The 19,408-nt window shown below is 36.9% G+C and overlaps 1 protein-coding gene across 2 annotated transcripts in view; it reads right to left on the reverse strand.

Moving 5' to 3' along the window:
- Positions 1 to 1,405: 1,405 nt before the first annotated feature.
- Positions 1,406 to 19,408, reverse strand: part of Pdzrn4 (PDZ domain containing ring finger 4) — a 359,845-nt gene continuing 341,842 nt past the window's right edge. For both annotated transcript variants that reach the window (XM_026408516.2, XM_026408517.2), the window contains 3 exons: positions 13,065 to 13,166; positions 8,745 to 8,861; positions 1,406 to 2,932 (listed from right to left, as the gene is read on the reverse strand). In XM_026408516.2, coding sequence (XP_026264301.1) covers positions 1,406 to 2,932; positions 8,745 to 8,861; positions 13,065 to 13,166 — 1,746 coding nt within the window. The remainder of the gene's footprint in view (positions 2,933 to 8,744; positions 8,862 to 13,064; positions 13,167 to 19,408) is intronic.

Here is a 19,408-nt window from a genome sequence, read left to right on the forward strand (position 1 = left end):
CTGGCCTTTCACTCTGGGAGCTTGTGATTGATTAACCTATGATATGATTTATCGGTTCAAATGAAGAAAAACTAGATTTAAAAAAAAATCTGTCTAATCATCTAACAATCTTACTTTTTAATAAACTGACATATAAGGCATTTGATTCTGTTGAAAATTAGTGCCGAGATGGTTTTCCAAAATTTATTCCTGAATTAACAACTCAATAAATGAACTAAGTGCTAAGGACTAAATTTTGTCCTCCAAAAATTCATATGCTGAAAACTCTAACCCCGGCACATTTGATTTTCACTTTCCGGCTCGAGAACTGTGAGAAATTCCTGTTGTTTAAGCCACCCAGTTGATGCTATTTTGTTATAGCTGCCTGAGCAGACTAAAATACATCCTATCATTATAAATAATCTCAAGCACTTTACCGATCCTGTTTCCATCTTCCCTGATTTTTTTCTTGGCTTTGTATGACATGAGTGGCAGGCAAGAGGAGCATGAATATATACTGAATGTTTAGTTAGCATCTGTTAGGCACTGTACATATCTAATGTGATCCTGGAAGGAATATGTCACACAATGATCTATATAAGAAGTGGTTCAAGACAACTTTATTGAAAAAAAACAGTGATAGAAATGTACACAGTTTATAATCCACAATTAGGAGTCTTCTAAATAGTATACATGTATAACTAATTTATATCTGTTAACCACAGTGGACAATGAAAATAAAACACTCCTTGATAACTTTTCTTAAGGATAATCAATAATTTATTTCTTTTTTATTGTCACAGTTATCACAATTACCTAGCTACATGACCAATGTCACTACAAATCACAGGAAGATTGTCCACCTACACTTTACTGAGACAAAGACAATGGCCATTTATGGGTTAAAAGTACAAGGTGTTAAAAAGAGGTGTTTATATGTGTAAACAGGATGTGGCATGTGATTTATTAACAGGTTCAAATTAGTACATATTATGCAAAGAAGCAAGCATAGAAATTGTTTTGGCATTGAATTATTAAAGTAGAAAATAAGTAAACTAGAGAAATAAATCCAGATTTTTAACTTACAATAGATACATCAAGGTAGGAAATTAATTGGCTTCTCAGTATTTTTGTTCAAGTTTTTTTTTTTTTGCTTGTTTTCTTTCCTTTCATTTTTTTGTTTTGTTTTGTTTTTTATAAATGAGTAATATGAATATATCACAAGTTAAGGAAAAGATCTCAGCCAAAAAAGAAGGTACTGGCATATGAAAAACAAATGAAAAATTACCAGGTTATTTTGCTTACAAAAAATTTAAACTATAAAGAGTCACAAAATATATATAAAAACGCCACATTGAACGAGGCAATCATACTCTACCGAAACTGGTAGCACCCTCTGAAAATCAGTTGCATTCCATTCATTTGGTCATACGGTGGTGACAGACAAGAAGGCATTATGAACTCTTGTGCCATCGGGAGACTTGGCGCCATGGGTCATCAGTTCTTGGATTGTCATCCAGTTATCCAAAATTTTCTTGTTTCTCTTTTTCATCATCTTTTTGTGACTCAGTTCAATGATGTTGATCTCCTTCTTGCCCTCGCTGCCACTCTGAGGACTCTCCTTAAGGCATTCCAGCCGGCTCCGCATCATGAACTCCCGCCGCCTCCGCTGCTCTTTGGCCCGAACCAGGTGCTGCTTCCTCTCCTCTTTGCTCCAGTAGCGCCCCATTTTCATCTCACTCATGGTGTCATCGTCTGTGGTCATGCCACTCCGCTCCTCCTTGATCTTTAAGGCACGTTCCTTCAGAATTCGGTCTCGCACTGGTCTCTTGGTGATGTACCGGGTCCCGTCACTCCTAATTTTTACCTTCCACTCCATCTTGGGCTCGGAACCCTTCTGAGATTCCTTGCACATGCTCACCAAACTGAGCTGGCTCTGGGCATACTCCACCGCAGACTTCTGTTGGATTAACTGCATGTAGCTTTGATAATGGCGAGCGTGGGCTGGGATGTTTGCATACCTATAGGAAGAGCTGTGGTAAGGAGAGAGGTAAGGGACGTGTTCACTGACTGTCTTCTCATGATCTGGAAGCGTGCTGCTTTCCAAACTCTTCTCCTGGCTTTCAAGGCTACAGACTTGTTCAGTGGTTTTGGCTTTGGTGGAGGTCGACTCTTTGCTATTCTGTCCAGAAGGTGCTTGGTGGGTGGCAATTGTGCTTCTCAGGTTTTTCTTATTGGTGAGGTTGATCAATCTGGGAAGGGAACTGTCAGGGGAACGGTCTACGGTTAGTGGTGTACTTCTGCAGCTCTCAGCTGTGTTATAAGCACTAGAACTGTCCTTGTCTGACTTCTCTGGGTGTTCTATGATGTCATCTAATTTCCCCCTTTGCATATCGAGGCTGGTGTTGTAGTTTCGGAAGCCTCCATCATGTAAAGCCCAGATGTCTCCATATTGGTCTGTCACTTTCTGGAGCCTGTGAGCCTGCATAATATTCTGGCACTCAAGTTCAATGTTTCTTAGCTCTTCATTAAGTAACTGTAGCTCATGCTCCACTCCCTCTTGCTCCCCCTGATTGCACTCAATTGTGCTGCTTGAGTAATACAGGTCATACTCTCCATGGTTTTGAATCTTGCATTTGAGCTCCAAGAGCTGCCGGAATCTTTCACACTCCTCATCGTGGTTGCCAACACAGTCTGAGTCAATGTATTCACCGCACACAAAGCTCTCGTTGCACTGAAGTTCCACGCTTCCTAGGGTGTCTTGGCTTTGCCCCAGCTCTCTCTTGCTCTTCAAAGATGGACCACTGGGGTCCTCTGCTGCGTTCTCCTGCTCTGAACTCTCCTCATTTCTCAGGCTCTCATCTGTGCGCCCCACCCCACTGTCCTTCTCGTGGTTGTTGGAGGAGGATGTTGCTGTGTCTGTTGTGCCTTCTTCTTCTTCTTGCTTTTTTGGCTGAGAAAATAAAGTTGAGAGAACAAAGGAAAATGATTTTGAAAAACATTGATTGTTGAAAATTGCTTGTAAAACAATGCTTCTTGGCAAAATGCAATTCCTAGAAAGCTGCTCTAATTTTAGTATCTATATAAAGATATAGATTAGTATCAGGAATAAGGACAATTAGCTCATGGAAACCTTTTAGGCAATGAAATAGAGAAAATGAAAGTTGCTTGGTTGTGCCTGTGATATTCACTTGGGTATAAATAAGAGGACCCATGTAAATGAGTGATTCTTTTTTTTTTTTAATTTAAGCAAACAAAGTGACATGGGAATTGCTTTTATAGATTTTTCTCCTATTTGAGAATCTCTGAGATGAAGATGTATAAATGAAACACCGTTATGAATCTCTGAGAGGGAAATACATAAAAAGATAAGACACAATATGTTGATGGTCTTCAGCTATATGAGACCTGGAGTTCAGAGGCCATAGTCACTTATTTTTTTTTCTTTTGAGTTTTCTTCAAGTTTAGAGCCAACTTTATTGACTTAGTAATATGCTGACAATCGTAAGCCCAACACTACAAAATTGCAGGATGAGTTTTACTTTGTGTATGAGAGCCCAAAATCTTTCCATCTATAGATGTGGAAGGTTAATCCCAGATGAATTCAGGTTATTACTAACAGAGAGGGATAAGAGGCAAAGCTGTATCTCCTGGAACTTCTTATTGTTGCCAGCATGGCATATTCTTGGGTACATGTGTTGACCTCAGTGCATCTTGAAATCATGTCTCTCAAAAGCAACAACAATTTCTTAGGGCTCATTTCAGTTACATAAAAATATTTTTCTACTTTCAACCAGTAATTTCTTTCAGATATAAGAATTGGTGCATTGCAAGTAAAATCAGCTAAGGCCTGGACCCATTTGGACATAAATTCCTTCAATAACAAAGTTCTTTAGTTATACCAGGAAAAGCCTCCAGGCCTGGCAGTAACCATTCTTAGGCTTTGGAACCAGCTTTTTAAGAATGGAAATGAGCAGAAGAAGCCAGGTTGTGTGGTTGATGATGTCAAAAACTCAAATGATCCTGCACAGAACCTAACACACCCAATTTATGAAGAGGCATGTGAAGAGGCATGCCAATCCAAACAGTAAGCAAATTTACTTCCTCCCTGTAAGTTCCCCTGCTCCAACTAACCGGGGAAGCAGATTTCAGTTCCTTTTTAGCTCTTGGACCCTTTTTTGATTGACAACACAATAAATATTTTTTTTATTTGTGCAAAAGCTTGGTGCATTATATTGGCTTCCATGTGTTCTGGGCAGTGGTTGCTTGTTTAATAACATTTCTAGTGGTCCAGATAGACCTTGAGCCCTGGGACAGCCTCTCTGGGGTTCTTTTGTCTTTCAGCAGGGTGCAGTTGTGGTTGCTGAACTTTGGTGGCCACTTGGACTGATGTTAGTCTGGAAGGTGCAACTGCTTGAGCATACTTCCTCTGCAGCATTGCTAACCATCTGAGCCTGCTTTATTTTTGTAAAACTGAACTGCTCCCAAGAACAAGAAGTCACTGGGAGAGTAAGACTATTAAGAACAACTCTGCCTCAAACTGAACTCTCTCTCTGATTTAAGGGTATGAATGGCCCCTCTAGTTTTGACTTTTGAGATGAAATAATCTCTGTGGGAGTCCTGGTATTTTCCAATTTCTGGAGTCTGTATTTAGAGTGAAAATAATAAGGATTCACTGATGGGCTACTTAGTAGTTTTCTGGTCTGCTCTGGAGGACACTATGACTTAATGTAATTGTTTTATTTTTATTTTTTGCCTATTACTGGTAGTCTGTAATGATCGTAAAAAAATGTGTTTGTAATAATCATTTTGAAGGTAAGACATTATTTGGTGGCTAACATAGTCCTATTAGAATATTTATCTACTTGAAGGTCCCTGGACACAAAAGGAAAGAGATGAATGCCCCCTGCAGCCTTCTCTGTCCCCACAGGTGACTAGATTTTTATGGAGGTAACTCACCTCTAATATGCAATGGCCTAATAGGGAACCTCCTCTGAAGAACACACCCTACTCCTGGTGTGGAGGGCACTTTCACAACTCAACTGAGGGACTCCCATGAGAGTGGTCCTAATACTTTGAGCCATCTCACACCCCTTGGTGTTTGGGGTTTTCTGAGACACACAAAAGGGGATATCTGGCCCATTGGTGACTCTGAGAAAGAATCCCCAAAAAGGAGCATATTATTGGACTGAAAGGTTTTCTGAACACTCACTCTCGTTGTAGTTATCAGATAGATAAGCTTCTCAAATAATGGTCCTGGAGACATCACTGGACAGAAATTAATTCAAACCCATCAAAGTAAGCTGCCTCCAGAATTCCTAGGAATAGTTTGGGCGGGGTTCCTGCGGCCACTTCCCTCTTTTTGGTCGGGTTTCCCCTATACCTTTATAACGTAATTGAGCTCATGTTAATGTCTTATGGTTTCCCCCTCCCACCCCCCAGTAAATTCACTTTTGTTTCTTTGCACCTGTTTTACTATTTTTGGATTGGCATACCTGATTTAAAAATCTCTCATAATTACCTTTAAGATAATTCTTAGAACTACAATTATAGAGTTAACATGCAAAGGCTTTTAGCTCTCTTTCTAATCTGTTGATTATTCAAGGTTGCTCAGAAGTTTGTTATTTCAGTTAGTCCTAACTAAAAGGGCAATATCTAAGAATTAACTCCGAGATTCATTGAGATAAAGAAATCTCAAAGAACGTATTTTTCTTTCTTTTTTTTTTTTTTAATTTAAGCAAACAAAGTGACAAGGGAATTGCTTTACTTGAAACATTTGGTCCAAAGCATAAGAGTTGTAAATGAATATTAGCAGGTGACCTTAACTTGTTTGATTTGGTCATGAATATACTTTGTTTATACACACACACACATATGCATAACTACTCCCTGTTAGATTTTGCCTTTTATAGAGAATAATTTGTCTCTGCCCTAATGAGGTGCATATGTAGTTCTTTCTCTGTGAATGGGGTTAAGTGATTTTCTCCTCTGGCACATCATATAAAAATTATACAATAGTAACAGGGCAGTTCTAGATTATATTTGCCTTACATCTAAGTTTATTTACTACAGCATATATTTATTTCTTTTCTCTAACAGGTATAATTACATAATTAAATATAGTAAAAACTGTTAATGCTAAAGAGGGATGGAATGTGTAATAAAAGGTATTAAAAACAAGTCTAAAAAGATTTCTCTAGGTAATTGCTATTTTGTTCCACATAACAAATGTAACATAATTTGGAGGGAAAAGATGGTCGTGTATCATGTCATATTCTAGGATTCTTAATCTTTTCCTAGAAAACTTTTCCTCATTTGTTAAAAACATACTGATTTTCCTCAACAATGGTGAGGTGCTAAGCAACTCAGTGAGACCCTATCTCTAAATAAAATACAAAAAAGGGCTGGGGATGTGGCGCAGTGGTTGAGTGCCGCCGGGTTCAATCCCTGGTACCCACCCCACCACTACCATCACCAGAAAAAATAAAATTACTGATTTTGGTTCTTCTTTTTGTGGTGCTAGAGATTGAACCCAGGGTCTTGCATGTGCCAGGTAAGCACTCTACCACTGAGCTATATCCCCAGCCCTAGGACATATTGATTTTAAATGTTTTATTGATAACAAAGTTATAAGTGATCATAACTGACAGTGGAAACTTCTTGCAACTTCTGGCATCTCTGACTATAAGGTCACAATAGTATCAAATGTGTTGAGGTCTGCCTACTGTGCCTCAGACATTATTGATATCGTATATTTGAGTTTATCACACTAATTACAATGATATTTTTCACATATTTTGTAATGAACTGAAAAAACTACAGGAAGACTAGTTTGTTTTTTCTTTACATGCAGTTGAAGTACTGTAGTCAAATTATGCTAAGGGAGATGTTGCACAATATTTCAGTAGCAGCCATACGGGCTAGGAAGAATATGGAAAATGAAACTTTTTCATATCAGTAGGCATATGTATAGTTAGATATTTAATTTTAATTAAATTCCCTTTTCTTTTGTTACTGGTCTATGAATAATGGGCAAAATAGTTTTCCATTCTCAGACCTAGAATTCCTGGCTTCTAATGTAATGCTGCTCTGTCATTTATCATTTCCCTATGGAATTATTACAGTGACAGGCAATGTTTCTACCAAGACATTTCTAATGTAGTATTATTGTTTATAGGGGCAAAAGACTTTTAAAGGTTTCTGTACTTCTCATCATTTTTCAGTTTCATGGGTGAAGAAAAATTTCCACACAATAAGAATCTAACCTCAGGGACATCTAATGTTACCTCAAAAGACCTAACATTTGTATTACGTCTGATGAGTAGGCAGCATTTGACACCATATCACTTCACCTGGGCAGGATTTCTCCCTTCCCTTTTTCAACATCCTCCTGTCAATTCTGTATCAGGTCACATTTTGTATCTGAGAGAGAAAAAGCCTGGAGCGAGGACTTTCTTGCTTACAACTAGGAACTGCCACCAAAAATATCTTTATTTGTGGCCAGTGTTGAAGTCATACATAAAAATTTCAGTCTGTCTCACCTGTATTGAAAAGCAATGAACACAATAGCAGAGTCACTTCTGAGCATAAACTGCAGGCTGTGTGGTATCCAAGGGGCAATGGTCAGCACATGAGTACATCACACATGGCTAGGCAAATGTGTAGTTTGCGAACTGATGATTTATTAATATATGGACATGCGCACCCACACGTTTGTCCTGAGATGTTAGCATGTAAACACATTTCATTATTCAGCTGGGTTAAGTGACAGAATGTTTGTTTCATGTGGATAAGCCTGTCAGGATTTTTTAAAAATTATTTTTTAGAAGTATTAAGAATTAATATTTAAAATAGGATGATAATTAAACAAAACAGTAAACTGAGATTGAAGTGGTAACAAAATTACATCAAGCAGATGAATATCATGAATTTAAAAATCCAAATTATTTGATATTGGTTTTATATAGTGAGAAAGTAAAAATAATGAAAAAGATGCCAAGCCTCACTTTGCCATAGCCACTCTGTGATCTTTTACTATTGATTAGTTATTTAAGAACAGAAATTCTGTCAGTTTTTACAAAAAATGTTTTATTTTTTGCATTCTGAGTATTCAAGTGTGGTACTTGGAACGTAATAGAAACTAAAAATTTTTGTTAAATGAGTGGGTGACTTTAAGACCAAATGATATCAAAATCTCAAATGATATCACAGAAGATGTTGCACAATGTGTCAACAGCAGCCATTGGACCAAAGATAAGTCTGATTATTCAGGGGTATACAGATGTAATCATGCCACCGAACATGCAGATAAGATTGATGGCTTACATCATGTCTCATTATTATCCAATAGTCATAACCTAAATACTCAAACAGATACATTAACATTGTAAAGTTTAAATGTTACTTTTTGAAGGTTTGCCTCATGGGATATAGTTCGTCTCCAGCTAGCATATTAGCAAGCAGCTCACGGTTTTACTATAAATTTCTGTAATTAGGTTGAAACAGTACCTGGGTCAACATTTGAATACTATTGTACTCTATTAACAACAGTCTCTGAGCTTCTCAAGCTAGAAATATTCTTAACAGAAAAAAAAAATGTATTCCTCCGGCTTCATTTGAGATGATCATTTGCTCTAAAAAATTACCATTACAGAGATGTTTGATCAAACCCTTAGATTGTGTTTTTTTTTCTCCATTTATGGTTCTACATTTAAAGAAAGAACTAGCAACATTTCAAATGCTGTCATTCAAATTGTTGGCCCTACCTGCTCCACCTCATTGGCAGTGTGCTGCATTGCTTCATTATGCTGTTCTTCCAACATTTCTAAGTTTAACTCCTCTAAGAATTCATTCCTTTCATCTTCCAGCCAGCCTTCATCCAGCTGCAAAATAATATATTAGTACATTATATTATGTTAGTGAGAACTCATGCTAAAATAGGGTAAACTTAAGTGGCGATGCCTGACCAGTTCCTTTTATCATAATGATTCTCTTCAGAATACCAGCCTCCTATAGTTCACCTCTCAGAAAGAAGAAAAGGTAATACAAAAAATAAAATTGGATTCTTTTATCCTTTCCTGTAACAGTGCTACAGATTTTCTCCCATAACTGAGTAAATCTCACAGCATAGAACATTACCTTCTTTCAAAATGTATGAAAAGCATACTGCATAATCCACAGCTGTCATGCTCATTACTTCCAACAGTCCCTGAGTTGAAAGAACTGCAATGATACTAATAGGACTATGGGGCAATTAGGTGCTTTTTTCCCTTACAACAACCCCCAATGAGATCATCTGCAAAGTCACCCCACAGGCTGATGTAACCCTCATCCTGTTTTTGTTGTTTCTTTGTTTTCGTTTTTTACTTTTAGACGGGTAATTCCCAAGGTAACAAGATAGTTGACAAGATGGATCTAACATCTATTTCATTTGTAAATAATGGACAGGAAAAATACATCAATGCTGTATTATGTCTGTTTGTTTATTTTCTCAGGCACTGGGTATCAAACCTAGGGCCTCATGCATACAAAGCCTGTGCTCTCTCACTGAGCTACAACCCCAGATCCCATCCTATATTAATTCACTTTTGAGGCTCAATTACTAGAAAAAAAGACTTGTTGATGGTCGATGAAGCTGTGTATAGCATATAGGGCTTTATTTGTGGGTGCAAGATGCATGTGTTCTTGTGGGAATCTTACACAAATGAAACTGAATAAATGCTTTTGTCTCCTCCACAAAATGAAGTGAAAAGTTGGTGATTACCTTGCTAATATGATTGGTGTTTACAGTCAATACAGCTAATTTGCCTCAAAGTGGATTCCGGAGCTGGATTACATAAATTAGCTGTCTATAGTTATTAAATGAATTAGGTTATTGTCAAAACTCTGCTTTACTCTGTGTTACAAAGAAATGACTTTCTAGTGAGCAAACATGGACAATAGAGTGCTTTCACCAACAAACTGATAAAATAAGCTTTTAAATTGAATTGAACTTTTAAAACTTTAAAACATACACAAACCTGAAAGAGGCTAGAGTTGCAGCTCAGTGATAGAGCTCTTGCCTAGCACACATGTAAGGCATTGGGTTTGATCCCCAGCACCACGTGAAAATCAATAAATAAAATAAAGGTATTGTTTCCATCCACAACTAAAAAAAAAAATAAAAAATACAAAATAAACCTGTAAGGTCAATAAAACCTCATCAAAGAGGAATGAGCATGTATGTATCACTTTCATTAACAAGAAGGCAAATCATAGATTTTGTGTTATCTATTAAAGACCATGTAGAACAAACTTTAATCCAACGGGAGCCAAAAGTATGGACACAATTTTGACCCTCATTTATCTTATTATGGCCTGAATAAATTGACCTAACTGCACTCCACTGACTTTGATATGCAGATGAGCTATGATAGTCATGCTGACTAAAATTTTAAATTCAGTCCAATTTATAATTGTCCAAATTTACATTCTGTAATCCCTTTTAAGTGTCATGAAGCTACAAATGCCCGACTCTAAAAGAAATTACTTAAAGCTAAAAATGTTTGCTTTTCATGAACACAGCAAGGATTTTTTTCTTTAATTAGTTCAAAACAAAATATTTCCTAATACTGATATAGTGAGTGATGGAACAGAGTCTTTTGAGGTTTAAATGAAGTGGTAGAAAAGGTAAAGAGAACTGAGTAGAAATTAATGATTCCCTATTACTCTTTTCATATGGGCTAACACTATACAACCCTGAGATGTCATCTATAGTCAGCACGCCTATTTTAATAAACTTCCCTGCAGGCTGGGAAGTAGACGGAGATTCTTCTTGCTGGCTTTCTTTCCCTATTGTATTTCCCTTTCTACCTAGACATTCACTCAATGCTGTCTGAGTCTAATGTTTCAACAGAGATTGGCATCCCTCTTGAACTGAGCTGCAGGAAAGGAAGAATTGTCTGCATAATACAGTGGGGATCTGTCTGCACCAGAGTGGACAATATGTAACATTGCAGAAAAAGGAACAATATACACTGTCTCAAAAGTAGTGGCTACAGGTTCCTATGAGAACCCTCTCTGCCCCTATGTCCTGAGGGGAATAGGACAGAAAAGCAATATCTTTAATGGTCTGAGGAAGAAAATGGGCAGGAAATGAAAGAGAGGTGACAGGGAATGAAGGAAATGAGTTATTTAAAAAATATTGCACAGATGCACAATACTGCCGCTAGCAACTTTGTAGATCATTTCCAAGAATCTAGCGAGTATTTGAAGCATTTTTAAAAAACATTCTAAAAGCACACAAAATGCTTCCACATTCTCCCTGAATAAAATACGCATGCAAAAAATTGCAGTGAGATATATTAACTTTGATAGGGAAAAATGGGTAATATAAAGACAACTTTTTTGTTTGATTTTTTTTGGGGGGGGTGGGTAGTGACTTTATATCATGTCTGCTTAAATTGCATTTTTAAGGTGTGTATTTTCTTTGCTGATTTCTCTGGAAATCTGATTTTCTATAGGCAATTAGCTTCCTTTCTGTGCAATGAAGCCTTCTTTAGGATCAATGAGCTAATGCACATCCTGATTTTGACAGGCAGGGTAGCATCCTATGGAGTCAGAGGACCATCTTTGATCAATTGGGGAAAGTAAGTCTCATTTGAAAATTCATTCTCCAATATTGATTCTTTTGAGGGAAAGACCAGGAGTGTAGCCAAATATTCAAAGATGCCACTGGTTCTGCCAAGCATATGTATTCCATCAAAGATTCAGAGGATCTGGTCCTGTGTCATTAATTTCTATTCTTTTCATAGCACATTATGGCCGTTATGTGGCATAGTTTAAGGAAATGCCTTCAGTTCTAAATTAATGAGTTTCTCTAGCAGTTACACAAAAAGGGCAGGAAACCACCTTATAATATAAAGATTTCTTTTGCATGACTGAGTTCATTTCAATTTACCATGAATTTCACTAATATTTAGCCCTTTTATTCTGTTCTTTTTCAAGAAAATGTGATCAGTGAGATAACAGGTTTGAGAAATTTCCAGGTAATTGTTACAGTCTCATTTGTATTTCAAAAATTCATTACCACCTAGGCAACCCAGCCAGTTGTGTGGGGTCACTTCCCTACTCCTAAGACCTCAGGTGTGTGACTCTATTCTGCTCCAGGCTATGGCCGACTTTTATGAGAACCATTTAGAATGGTCAAGGGCATAAAGGAAATATATGCGGAAAGGGTGATCTTTTATAACCACTATATTCAAGTCAGGACTCAGTCTGACACTGAAATACACTTACTCAATGTAATTTATAGATAGTATGTAGTTACTGAGTCTGAAAAATATCAGATCAATAACCTAAGAGACAAATGGCGATATAACTAACTTCACTCAAACTACTGACAGATGGATAGAACGGTGACAATGTATTGTCCTTTCTGCATTGTGGTAGGATATAAAAAGGATATAAAAGGAAGTACCAATAGTACATTTCTTCCACCATTACCTCTCCTTTATTTTCATGACATCTTCCTCGGTAAAGATATAACAGAACTCCTTTAGAAACATCAGATTTTTGGTTGGACAAATGTTTCTGTCATATCGAACTTGGAAAAAAATTCACTTAATATATATATGGGACCACACCAAACTACATAAAATACCTTACATGGCAGCTATTAAATATGCTAATGTTCTCATTAGAGATTCTTTCACCATACCTTCATATGCCAATTAAGTATTTTTTAGATGGGAAGCTAATGTGAGGATTCACACAAAATTAAAAATCATATAAAGTCAACCATTTGTGTGACTTCATTTAAAAACTGGCAAATGGAAAGACAGAATAATGATTCAATTTTGTGTGCTTTAAATATCCTCAAGTGGGATATTTAGCTGGCATTCTGTATAAGGCAGTCTTCAATGTATACTTTTTTTGGTAAAGTTGGTAAATTAGGAAAGATCAGTCTTGGTTGTATTTTGTATGCTTGGTTTTACAGGTATCTATGAGGTTGATTTGATGTAGAATAGCAGATAATGATTGTAGTTTCATCCACAAAGTCAGTGAATATCGAGTACAGTCTGAGGACGTTTGATCTCCGTTCTGACCTGAATCTCTGGCCTTGCAACAAGCAGCACGATTCTCTTACACTCATCACTAGACAGCAATGCCACTGCTTCTTCTCGATTCTGGACATCTTCCCCATTTATCTAGAAAACAAATGAAAGTGGCACATTAGTTTCCATTTCCACAATGCTGCGCACAATAAATGGCAAATATCAGCTCATTTATGGTAAATGTATGGACAATGAAGCTCACACAATGGGCTCATCTTCAGCCCCTCCGTGGAAAGTGCCTTCACTCAATTACGCGCTTACTGTAAGAGCCATATCGATCCCTGAAGGATGGCGGACATCAGAGGAAGCAGTTATGTTCATAAATGTCCAACCTGCGCCCTGGCAACATACATCTAGCAACACAATTAACCAGCCCCTGACAGGTGACGTTCATCTTTCTCTGCTCAGAGTAATGGAAGTGTCACTCTGAGATAATAGTGCTGGGGGAAGCAGGACCGGCAATACCACAACTGAAATCCGTCATCCTGCATGCTTGCTGTGAGCCAATTAGAGGGCTGCAGTATTATCTCTCACCAGGCGATGCTCCCAAGCCACTGCTGATTGCATTTTCACTTAATCATTTCATATTTGTGTGTAGGTCTGACTCAGATGCCCAAACATCACTCAGGGTGTATCTCAGTGCTTAGCTAATCAAAAGGAGAAACTCATCAGTAACCTTCTCATCAAAACTCCAGCTCTTTTCTAAGATTTCCTAACCCTAAACTCATGCAATATCTTAACTATACTTCAATGTTTTTAAAAATTAACATAGAATAAATTTGACTTGTTAATAAAAATGAGGGAAAGAAACCGATCTTCAGTAAACTTTAAGCTACACAGAAAAGTCTCCTATGGCATTTGAAATCTGCTTTTTTACTTTTTCTAAGTTCCAAAGATATAGTAAATGAAAGTTTGTATTTTAAACTAGACTTTCAGGATCAAATGTATTTAGCTTTTAGTTTTTGTTTTAGTATTTAAAAATTAAAATCTTAAATGTTGAATTTCAAGACAGATAATAAAAATTTTCATATATAATATATAATCAAAATATATGAAAAGAAAATTTCATATGTTTTACCTAAGAGAATTATTAAATTATTTCAATAAGAGACATATGGAAAATATGGCTGCACTAACCATTTTTTCCATAATTAATATCCTTTACTAAGGATTGCTGTGTAAAACATTAAGTAGACTACTGTGGTTTTCCCCTGTGAGACTCAGGGAGGCTGGCTGAGGAAAGGAGGATAAACACAATGATTAGGAAGCAAGGAATCTCAACTTTAGACCACAATTATGGTCTTTTTCAAAAATAAATTTATTTATTTATTTTTATGTGTTGCTGAGGATCAAACCCACTGCCTCAGAAGTGCCAGTCAAGCACTCTCCCACGGTGCCACAATCCCAGCCTCCACAATTATGATCTTTATTCTTAACCTCGTATCATATGTTTAAAAAGCACATAATCCAACCCACATGTTACATCTTCTCTGACAAATACAAATACCACCTTCGTTTCTTGCTTACAACATAGACAAGAAAGCCAACTTTTACAAGTTTCATGTGCATTGTTTTTTTTTTTTTTTCAACCACAAATAAAATCTGTCAACCTAGAAAACAGGATCCATGATCCCGAAATGGGGAATAATGACAGAAAAGGGTCTGTTGTGGGTTTTTTTTTTTCTGATAAATGTATCAGAAAAGTTATGTATGTATTGAATCCAAGGTCTTTTTTTTTTTCTCAAAGATAAATTTGGGTCTTCATGGATTCTACTGTACTTCCTCCATTCTATACTGAGTCTTATTTTAAAATAATGACTATGATTTTTATTCTCTTTTACCTTGGAGGGCTTATGTTCACTTTATAATAATTCTTAGTAGTATAGCTGTAATACAATTATATGTTTGTCAAACATGAACCTAATCATTTCATCTCCTCCCCACTATGGGCACATTTTGACTTTAACTAAGTTGAGTTGAATGATTTCACACAAGTTATCTTCACCTTTCCTGTTTGAAATATAATTCTTACTACACTTCCCCCCGGTCTCCTCTCAAAAATGAACATATGTCCCCATTCTTCATCTACATTTCACTTGCCATCAATCTAAATATTCCTCATTCATATCAGTCTAAAGTTGTTATTATGTTTGCTACTTTAAAATGCATATAATAATGGTGCAGAGGGTTGTTACAGAAGGTTTAAATAAGTGATTGGTACAAAAAATCGTATTCAATGTTGGTACACATTAGTATTGATGCAATTGTTATAGTTATCACCATTCATATTTTAATTCTCAGTAAAGGCAAGACTCTTTCCTGTTATTTCTTGTTAAAGGAAGCAAATCTATTCATAAACAATAATTAAATCCACAGCAGTAAACATGGTTCTATTTAGAAAGATATTTACCTCCTATTTATTAACTCTTAGCCATCAGGAAAAAATATGATTTTCTCTTTTCAGTCCCTTTCCTGTTGGTATTCATCTTTCTCCTCTGAAAACCCCTCTGGAGAGCTTGGTCTCCAGTTCTGCCAATTAGTCCTAGTTTTTGTTTGGGGAAGGCTTGGTGCAGATCAGTTGTTGCAGAAACACTTATAGTCAGAATCATACCAAGGATGAAATGAATTTGCCTCAGAAATATGGCATTAAAATGTAATTTACTGTTTTCTTTTTCAAAATAAGGAACATTTTAGCCAACTGGTTGGTAGATCCCATTGTACTCAGGATTTAGTTTGATGCCCAAACTGATATTAAGGCAAGAAATACAGTCATGTGTTTCAGAAGATTCCTCTCAAGAAATGAAAAGATTTTAGGAATGGTACCACATAGAGCCTCCAAACTTCAATTTCCCGTGCTCCTGAAAAAAAATGGCTTATGGAGTCAGGATTGCTTGTGGGGAAGTTGTCTAGAAGACCCCAGACTGACATAAAGGTGGAGAACCTCATAGCAAGGGAAGGAGACCTACAACTAATCAAGTCTCTCCTCTTACTGAAGGAACTCAATTTTAAGCAGAGAGAGAGGAAGAGAACCAAGAGGAGATAATATGTAACTTTTTTTAATAAATGAGGGAAATATGTGTGGATAACATATATCCCAGTTTACATAATCATATGTAAAGATTAGTTTCAAGATGGATATTACTTTTGTCTTAGGAGAGATATGGGAGTCAAAAATATCACGTTTGGCCAAATCTCCTGCATGGATATGAGAGAGAATGAGTCTAAATACTTAGAAATGGTCTGATATAGCTTCTCTGCTTGTATGTACCAATTTTTGTTTCCTATATTATTGTACCCCAGAGGTTGATTGGTGACTGAAATTCTTGGCACCCAACTACCTACAGAATTTCTTAGGAAAAATCAATAATCTTAAGTAGAAAAGGAAAGATTTATTTCAAGTCTGTTTATATTTTAATATGGAGAGAAAAGGGTGAGTACAAAGTATAGAGATATAGATATTTAAAGAACACCAACAGGAAATAGCTATTCATAGGGAAGAAAATTCAAAAGTAGGAAGAAATTCTGAGGATAAGTTTATGTGTAGCACACAGAAAGAGCTCATTAGAAGTCTCCATATTCTACTGTTGAGTTCTGGCAGAGATCTGTCTGGAAGTAATCCTTAGGAACATGTCGCACTTCCTGGCCAGCATGAGACGGGGCTGCTTACCTGGAGTGTTACACACTTCCCATGCCAAGGAGAAAACAGAACGCAGTGGTTTCTCCTTGGGAAAGCTGATCATTTATTTCAGCATTTAACTCTTGCTTTCTAGCTCAGAAATACTTTCTTTGGTTGTGCAATTTAGTAAGAGGACTTCCCTAGGATAATTACTGTGGATGAATTTGACACAAGTTCTAGGCAGTGGCACAGAAACAGAACCATTAAGCACTTGCAGAGGGAAAATTCATGAGAACCAGCAAGGTTCTCATGAAGCTATCCTAAGTGTGAGTACATGTGATGTTTTTCGTGTGAGGTCATTTCACAAGCACCTGGTGTGCTAAATGGAAAAAAATCTTAGCTACACACTAAGGGCAGGACCATAAACTGTGCTCTACTTAGGTCATTGTGAACAGAAAATTAGAATCCCAATTGCTCTAAAGAGATTCATTTAAATAAAAGCCAGCCAGGAAACCTCAAGGATAAGGAGTAAATCCTCTGTTTCCCTCACTCTCATTTCCCTGGGAAAGGAGTCATTAATTGTTCATTACATGGTATCCCATAATCTCTCATCAGCCATATGGGAGCTATTTGTCTATGGGTACAATTTTGTCACAGTTTTACTTAATATAATTTCACAATCACCCTTAAGACATTACTGCCTATGTGCACAGATAGAATTGAGTTCTAGGCTTTTTAATGTGACATGTATTTATTCATTAAGTGTGACATATTTGTCACAGAATATAAAGTAATCAGGCAGCAAACAACACTTTATCAATCCTGCTGTTGTTTCTTCAATGAACCAACTCCATTAAGGAATGTTTTATTATCTTGCAGATTTTTCTTCAGAAATTTATCCACCCACAATATAGCTGAGACTCTAGAAATGTCAAAGCATTGTATGCATGTATGGAAAGGTGAATTTTATTTCTAAAATGACACCCACAGGACTAATTTTAATAGCTGTGTTTGTGTATCTGGCCTATGTGAGGGTGGTTAGCTGGAAATTAGCAAAGAAGTCAGGTGAGAAAATAATAGAAGGTGGTGTGGAGAGTAGATGGTAAGAAGAAGTGGCAGCTGGTGCCAGCCAAGAGATCAGTAAGAAAAATGACAATATGTAGACTCAGTACATCCAAATAGGGTCATTTAATATCAGGGCACAAAATGTCCTACATGTTTCAGTCATTGAGCTTTTCATTTCATTATTGCATTGTGTAATGATTGCTGGGTATAGCATGACCCTGAGCATCAAAAGGTAGCATCATTTTTAGTATATTTAATTGGAGATGGTAACACAACGAACAGTACATTTTAAATTATTTTCAAATTTAAAGAGTAAGCATTTTAAAAGCTTTGTGCCTGGATGATACACTAAAATGGTACTCTTAATTTCTCAATGAGGCTGTATAGGTCTTATTTATCTTATCAACTGAATAGCTCATTTCATTCATTGAATTATTCCTGTGGATTGTGAAAGATGATGCAAATATGATGGCAAATAAGACTATGTCTTGGTTTCCTGGTTCACTTTTTCTTCCTGTGATGAATCCAAAGACAGACACAATTCCATTTTGTTTAACTACAAGTCTCCACTTACCATTCTCACAGAACTAAAAATGATTCTCTGCAAACTAGTAGGACCCCACTCGACCATTAACTCATTATCCTTAACTAATGGGAATCTTAGTAGAAGATTTTTTGATGAAAAGGGAGTTTTGCTACAGAGAGGAAAAGGGATAAAGAAGTGGTGGGATTCAGTGAGTGTCCCCTTGAAGAAGGAAGAGAAGAAAAGTCTGCAGATGCACAGCCACATCATGAGGGTGTCACCCTGTATTGTGACCCTCTATGTAAACTGATGTCTTCCTGGGAGCGGTTGCCAAGAATGCTGGGAGGCAACTATCATAATTTTGAAACTGAGATTTTTCCAAAGAAACATCCTCTGGAGGTCCACATACAGCAAGGAGAAATGGAAACTGTGTCACCCCAACTAGAAGTTCTGTTGGGTGTTTTAACAGTGGGTACTCCTTCAACTTGCTATTATAGTTGTCCTCTCTCATTTACAGTTGTGATTGACAGTGAAGCTCAACCTAGAAGGATCTCTGTTCTTATTGGGGGTTGATGTGGACACAGGAGCTGGGGAGCCTGTGTCTTTCTGCATCCACTCTTTATGGGAGAGGACTCTGAAGGTATGGAATATGTACAGGCAGGTTTGGAGCAGAAACTCAAACTTTTGTTATTCCTGATTTGCCTGGAACTTTCTTGGCAGCCCTGCAATCTCTCTGTGTTCTGCTTATTCTCTCCCTCATTAAACTGATATTTAATCACTTTCTGTATTTTCACATTTCTATATGAAGAAGAAATTGTATTTCCTGGCCCCAGCAACTCATTAGTGAGTGGTTGAACCTTCTTCAGATGTCAAAACTTTCATATAGTAAAGGATCATCTGGATCCAAGTTCACCTAATTTATTCTAGACAAGGCAGCAATTGTTACTGCTGATGCTGCTAGAAATAATAGCCACTAATGGTTATTAAACACTTTCACACATTGGGTTCAGCATTTTTCATGCATAATATGTGATCTTCACAACAATAATAGGTTATATAATTGTTACCACTTTCTAAGATGGGAAAATGGACTTGAAATGAAAGGAGGTTAAGTGATGTGCCCAGCCATGC

Source organism: Urocitellus parryii, chromosome 5, assembly GCF_045843805.1.
Source record: "Urocitellus parryii isolate mUroPar1 chromosome 5, mUroPar1.hap1, whole genome shotgun sequence".
NCBI classification, from domain to species: Eukaryota; Metazoa; Chordata; class Mammalia; order Rodentia; family Sciuridae; genus Urocitellus; species Urocitellus parryii.